Source organism: Brassica oleracea, chromosome C3, assembly GCF_000695525.1.
Source record: "Brassica oleracea var. oleracea cultivar TO1000 chromosome C3, BOL, whole genome shotgun sequence".
NCBI lineage: Eukaryota > Viridiplantae > Streptophyta > Magnoliopsida > Brassicales > Brassicaceae > Brassica > Brassica oleracea.
Genome location: NC_027750.1, coordinates 20893108 through 20899753, shown reverse-complemented (window position 1 = coordinate 20899753; position 6646 = coordinate 20893108). Strand labels below are relative to the sequence as shown.

Sequence of the window (6646 nt, the reverse complement as noted above, 5' to 3'; positions counted from 1 at the left end):
GATCATCATAGTATCTACTTTCACAACCGCGGAAACAATCATGAACCCGAAAACGTTTCATGTTTGTTTTGTTTTGCTTTATAACAAAATTCACAATTGTATCTTTTATAATATTTTGAATTTTAGTTTATACGATTGAAAATGAGATTTATAAATACATAAATACATTTTCAGTATTTCTTAAATAGAATATTTTCCTTTTTATTTAACTATTAAGATGAATATAATTATTAAAAAATAGTAACTAAAATCATGATAAATTTCCTAATATAAATATGATAAGGTTTTAATATTATAATATTATTAGTTAAGATTTAGCACACAGTATAATGTCAATAGAAAAAGGTAAAAAAAATAAATTTAATTTGATGAAACTGAAAAAAAAAATCAAAACAACTCTTAACTTCAAACCAAATAATAATTATTAAAATACATTTTTTATATTCTCAATAAAGTAAATTATCAATATATTATTAATTATATATCTAGTTTACATATAACCATAGTACTATATACTTTTATATTTTAGTTAATCATTTTATTTGGTTTGATCATTTTATAAGCAAACTATATTTGCCGTTGGTAAAAAAATATACATATGGTACTATATAATATTAACAAAATTAAATTAATTATTTCGGTTAGATTCAGTAACACTCCTAATTAAACAATCTTTTGACATATTTGCAATCAAATTGTCGTCCATATTTTATATGGATCCCAAAAGATCATTTTACTTTTCGACTAAAAGGCCCAAACGTATATGGGACCTTACATATATATATATATCTGTAGCTAGGTTTATTAAAGCCACTCTGGTTCGGCACCAACGTGGGTACGTTTGTGATTTCTGAATCCGCAATGCTTGCCGTTTTCATGTTTCACCTTGGCTTCTTTCGTCTTTACTCGACCTCGAAGCTAAATTAGAATCTCTCAAGATCTCTCTCTCTCTCTCTGGCGATTGAGTTGTGTTGTTGGAGTGATCATGTTCGTGATAGATTGGTTCTATGGCGTTCTCGCTTCGCTAGGGCTATGGCAGAAGGAGGCTAAGATCTTGTTCCTCGGGCTCGATAACGCCGGCAAAACCACCTTGCTTCACATGCTCAAGGACGAGGTTCGCTCTCGATCTCGATCTCGATCTCTTCTGATTAATCCGATCCTGTTTATTAATCGAATCGGTTCGATTCATGATTGCTCGAATAGATTCGATTCGATTCGAACTTCCATGTCCATGACCTAATAGATCTTCAATTTTGATTGTGTTGTCCAATGACAAGTTTCTAAGTATGGGAGTAGATGCTGAATTTGATTTAAGAACCTTCGTTTGTATACTGCTTTGAGTCCTTTGTTAGCTTAGTCCAGATTCAATTATAGTGTGTATCTTCGATTGAAGATGTGTTGTTGTTGTTTCTAAGTTTGGGAGTAGATGTTGACTTTGATTTAGGAACCTTTGTTTGTATACTGCTTTGAGTCCTTTGTTAGCTTAGTCCAATTATGTATGTGTGTGTTGTTAGTTACTAATGATACTATGTGCTTGGTGAAACAGAGATTGGTGCAGCACCAGCCGACGCAGCATCCAACATCTGAAGAACTTAGCATTGGTAAAATCAAGTTCAAGGCTTTTGATTTGGGTGGTCATCAGATTGCTCGCAGGGTCTGGAAGGATTACTACGCTAAGGTGAGCATTATCAACTTTTTTTTTTCCTGCCCATTTACCATAGGCAAATTCATCATGTTTGATATTTTTTTCACTCTAGCGTAATTTCCACTTATCCTTGTCGAAGATTGGCTATTAAGCTTTTTTCAATATGCACTAGGTAGAATCAGAATCTGTCTCTCCAAATATTTATACATATATTTATGAACCATTAATATGCATATCATCTTTTCTTTTCTTTTTAGAGTTTTTATGAACCAATCGTACTCAAGCCATCTTTAGATTTTTACTTCTGTATTCGTCTGCTCACTGCCCCTCGTAAGAGATCGATGTTGCACACTTCTTCCCAGTGAAAGCTTGGTTTGTAGTTTTGCTCATGTTATGTAATTCATCGCATCATGTAGTTAACCTAGTCGAAGATTGATTATAAAGCTCTTTTGATAAGCATAGTAGAATCAGAATCTGTAACTCCAAATGTTTCTTCGACCTATTCAAGCTAGACAGAGTTTTATGAACCACTAGTTTCGATGATGTACTCTTGTTTTTTTTCTTTGCAGGTGGATGCTGTGGTCTACCTAGTGGATGCTTACGACAAGGAGAGATTTGCTGAGTCGAAAAAGGAGCTGGACGCACTTCTCTCAGACGAATCTCTAGCCACCGTTCCCTTCCTCATCCTAGGAAACAAGATTGACATACCATACGCTGCATCAGAGGACGAGCTCCGTTACCATCTCGGCCTCTCCAACTTCACCACGGGAAAGGGTAAAGTGAATCTGGTGGACTCGAACGTAAGGCCATTGGAAGTTTTCATGTGCAGCATCGTCAGGAAGATGGGTTATGGCGAAGGCTTCAAATGGCTCTCTCAGTACATCAAGTAAACTAAAGCCAAGACTCCAACAACCACATGGTGTTGTTATTGCTAAATCGTAAGTTTCTATATTGTCTCGTCTTTGCTTTTTTCATGTTTTGTAAGAAATGTCGTGAAACTTAGCTTCTCGTTTGCCTGGTTTGTTTCTCTTTGTAGTGATTTTTTTTTAATAACATTTACATGTTTCGTAATTTATACTATTTAAATAAGGTAAAATGTTTGGATTTTAACGTTTATTATATACTATTTAGTTTGTATATATGAATGAACAATCAATAAAGTAAAGGATGGAACCGTTTAACGAAACTCAATACAATACAGACCAAACCATTTCATGTGTGTATATATTCACACATATACTTAGGGCATCTCCAACTCCACTCCATTTTGCAGTTTTTTCTGCAGTGGGGTTGTTCTTTGAAGTTGGAATCGTCGGTGATGACTTCCACTGCTCAACATCTGTATTATCCGAGGGAAGAGTACAAAACTTGGAGAAAGAAAGGAGTGTAGCTGAGATCATGACTAGAGCAAAGAATCAATAAAAGAAATTTCTAAAGTATCAGTAAAAGGATAAAGTCTGTATGGCATGTTCAAACATCGTAAATACAACCAAATTTAAGAAAAAAAAAAAAACATCGTAAATACAAAGTATGTAAGAGATTTTTTTTTTCTTATACTTTCATAAGATCGTAGAAGACACCTATATATATAAGAAATAAGTGTCGCCGAAATTTTGGTATATGATTAAAACATTTTTTTGTTAAAAACAGTATATGTAATCTATAAAATGAATTTTTAAATGACGTTTCTGTCAACTAAATTTAAATGCCTTTAATGGAATTTGTCCAAATAATCTGTCAACCAAATGGATACTTATGCTAAATCCAGAAACAGAAACAAAATTGACATTAAGCACATCACCTCCATTTTCTGATTCAAAGTTGCTACTGCAAACAAAATATTATGTGTGTCAATATGACAATCGTATTATTTCATCGGTTATTATAATATAAAGTTAACTACTTGTTAATTTAAGTTCATAAAAAAAAATTCAAGAAAATCCTTGGAAACAAAAGTGTTTGCATGTGACATGTGAAAAGCTCTTCTTCATGCACGTGTCCTCCCTCTTGAGCAACTTTTTCTTATCTTGTTTTGCTACAACATGACGTCATATCAGCTGATGATCTCGAGATATGATTGGTTCTTTTTGACCAAAATATGATTGGTCATGTTGCAAATCTTATGCTAAACATAACATTATTTTTTTTGAGCAACTGCTAAATATAACATTAATAAATTCCCATAGTTGGTGATAAATCAGAGTTCATTCTCCGCCAAAATATGAAATATTAGTATTTGTAGCCAAATGTGTGTATATATATAAGCGAATGCCCTTGACATATTTTATTTTCTTATTAGTTTTATTTAACGGATTTCAAAACACAAAATTATCAATACGAATTTTTTGAAAACAATTTTTTTACATTAAGTCTTTTCTCAAAACAAAACAAAAAATACTTAAAGCAAAAAATATGTGTCATATACTCACGATGATAATATAAAAAGTGAAGTAACATAATATTAAATTTATTCTTACGAAATTTTACTTGTTAACAAATTTTTAAATTCAGTATTTTGTCTTTTCATAATCGTTTTTATACTCTACTACAGATTTATGTGTACCTAGCTTCCATGTTTTTCCAGAAAAGACCCCCTTATATCTAATTATGGTTAATTAAGTTAGTGTCTAGACGACCAAAAATATTAAAGCCTAAACTCCCAAAAGTAAATGCAGCGATCTAGCATGATAATAAAAATACATTATCACGTGAATGTGGGTGAAATTTTGATAAGGGAATCTTTAGGGATTCACAACAAGTTTTAGTCATTTGACACTCTTAACACATTGAGAATTAAAGAGATTACATTTTATATATCTATTTTAGTTAACTAAATAGCTTAAACAGCAAGTTACCAGTTGATGCGATCTCATCAGAAGGGTTAATATCTCACTACTTTAGATTTTAGTTAATATCACAACAGAACGATTATGGTCAAGTCAATACATAGTTGTGCACAACTAACGAATAAATCAGAAATCAGTGCAACTAATGGACCACTCATAAGATTACTTTCACATCTATGTAAAATTTCATTTTATTTTAATTAAAAAAAAACATGCAACTGGTTGAGGTTCGACTAATCTCTCTGGGATAAATATAATCGTCAAATACTTCATTCATCTCAATTTGTATTACATTTCTCACACACACACACACACACACATATATATATATATATATATATATATATATATATATATGTTAACACTGAATACATCATACCATTTCTGTTTTTCCGGGAGGACTCGTAATTTAGTGGATAGTTATTTAATTTTTTTACACCAAGTTTAAAATTTGATTCACAGAATATATAATTTTTTTTTATAGATTATATGGTGTAAAGTTTATAAGTTTTTGAGTGCAACAAGCACAACCGTTCATTATGATTGTATGTTGTGAATATTATATATTCATCAAGAATGTCGTAAATACAAAATCGTCCGTTAATCAAATATTAGGGAAAAATATATTTCGTAAAACATTGTCCGTAAAGTTGTTTATTAATATCATATATGCTGTACGTAGTTTATCAATATTTCAAATATGCTATTAATTTGATTAGTAGTAAGTACCAAAAAAACATTAAAATCTACATTATGAACATGTATCTGATGACAAAAAAAAATATGTATCTAGAGTTTACAAACAAAGCATTTGGAAATTAAATGTTGAATATTCAGTAGACACTACTTTGAATTTACAAAATAAGATAATAAAGAAAGTAACAACATAAGGTCATTAAACAGTATTCAATTTAAATGCACACAGCCATCACAATTTAAACCTTTTTTCAGAATAGTGAACAATAAAGAGAACCTACTGTTCTGAAAATTAATATAGCTGATTTTTTGGTTTATTTTTATAAAATGTTATTTATTGTATAATCAGTAAGCTCCCACCAAACAATGATTAGATCATGATTATCGCAGGATTTAAAGGGTTTTTTTAACCAAAAATAGTGGTGGACCCCATCGAAAATTATAAAAATCGGTGACAGAAACAACAAATTAAAAATCGATCCTTATGGGATTTTTTCACTATTCGCAGATTCTACTGACACGTGGCGGTTCGAGATTGGTTCGCCTTTTAATTAATTTTTTTTTAATTAGACAAATTTTTTTTTTTAAAAAACCCACAAGGGTTATAGGGTTAATGATGCTCTTGCGCCGCAACTGTTCGCCGTTTCCTGCAGAAATATAAGAAGGGATCCAATGAGATGGAAAAAATTCGTTCATTCCAATCAGTTTTTATTTTCAATTTCATCTGCCATCGTTTTATACTACTTTACATTGACAGATGCATTGATATTTGATTTAGTCTATTACCAACTACGAACAAAAATACAAATCCAACAGCTGATGATAATTAATATTAATAGCATATGCTAACGACAGAACATGTAAGTAGTTAATTTGGAGACTTTTCTTATTTTCTCATTACCAATCAAACATATAAACTTTCAGAAATTTCTCAAAGATCAAACGTTCAAATTAGTTTACTCTATAATTTTCCCTTCAAAACGAATTTGTATTTACTTAGATATTCGTTTATGGAAGAAGAAAACAAATGTTTTTTTTTGGTAACTTAAGAAAACAAATCCCCTATATATTAATTGAGAAGCATTTGAAAAATTAGAACCTTAATTTTGTATTAATTAAAAAAAACCTCAAATCCTAGATGGCACTCTAAATGCCTTCTAAATTTCATTTCAAAGAATTCTAGAGCATCTAATATAAAGTATAGTTTAATCTAATGGTGTCACATTATTCCATAATTATATAACACTAGAGAACATTATATTAACCTAAAATATATGAAGTGTGTATTCTTTCCTTAAATAAAAGCTACGGAATTACCTAATATGATTTACATATATATGGTAATTAATAATTATGAATAATAAAGATTTGATAACAATTTTTGCATCCTTCTTCATTTTTGTTTAAATTTATATTATTAAAAAAACTTAAACAATCACATTAACCATATAATAAAAAA

At 30.4% G+C, this 6646-nt stretch overlaps 1 protein-coding gene across 1 annotated transcript; it reads left to right on the top strand.

Moving 5' to 3' along the window:
- Positions 1-856: 856 nt before the first annotated feature.
- On the top strand, positions 857-2755 carry LOC106328570 (GTP-binding protein SAR1A). Its single transcript, XM_013767046.1, has 3 exons — positions 857-1114; positions 1547-1678; positions 2215-2755. Exons 1-3 carry the CDS (start codon positions 986-988, stop codon positions 2533-2535), a joined length of 582 nt encoding a protein of 193 aa, XP_013622500.1. The 5' UTR covers positions 857-985; the 3' UTR covers positions 2536-2755.
- The last annotated feature ends 3891 nt before the right edge of the window (positions 2756-6646 follow it).

Coding starts and splice junctions, on each gene's coding strand:
- LOC106328570 (XM_013767046.1), top strand. CDS start 986: ATGTTCGTGATAGATTGGTTCTATGGCGTTCTCGCTTCGCTAGGGCTA. Junction 1,115..1,546: donor TTCACATGCTCAAGGACGAG/GTTCGCTCTCGA, acceptor TTGGTGAAACAG/AGATTGGTGCAGCACCAGCC. Junction 1,679..2,214: donor GGAAGGATTACTACGCTAAG/GTGAGCATTATC, acceptor TTTTCTTTGCAG/GTGGATGCTGTGGTCTACCT.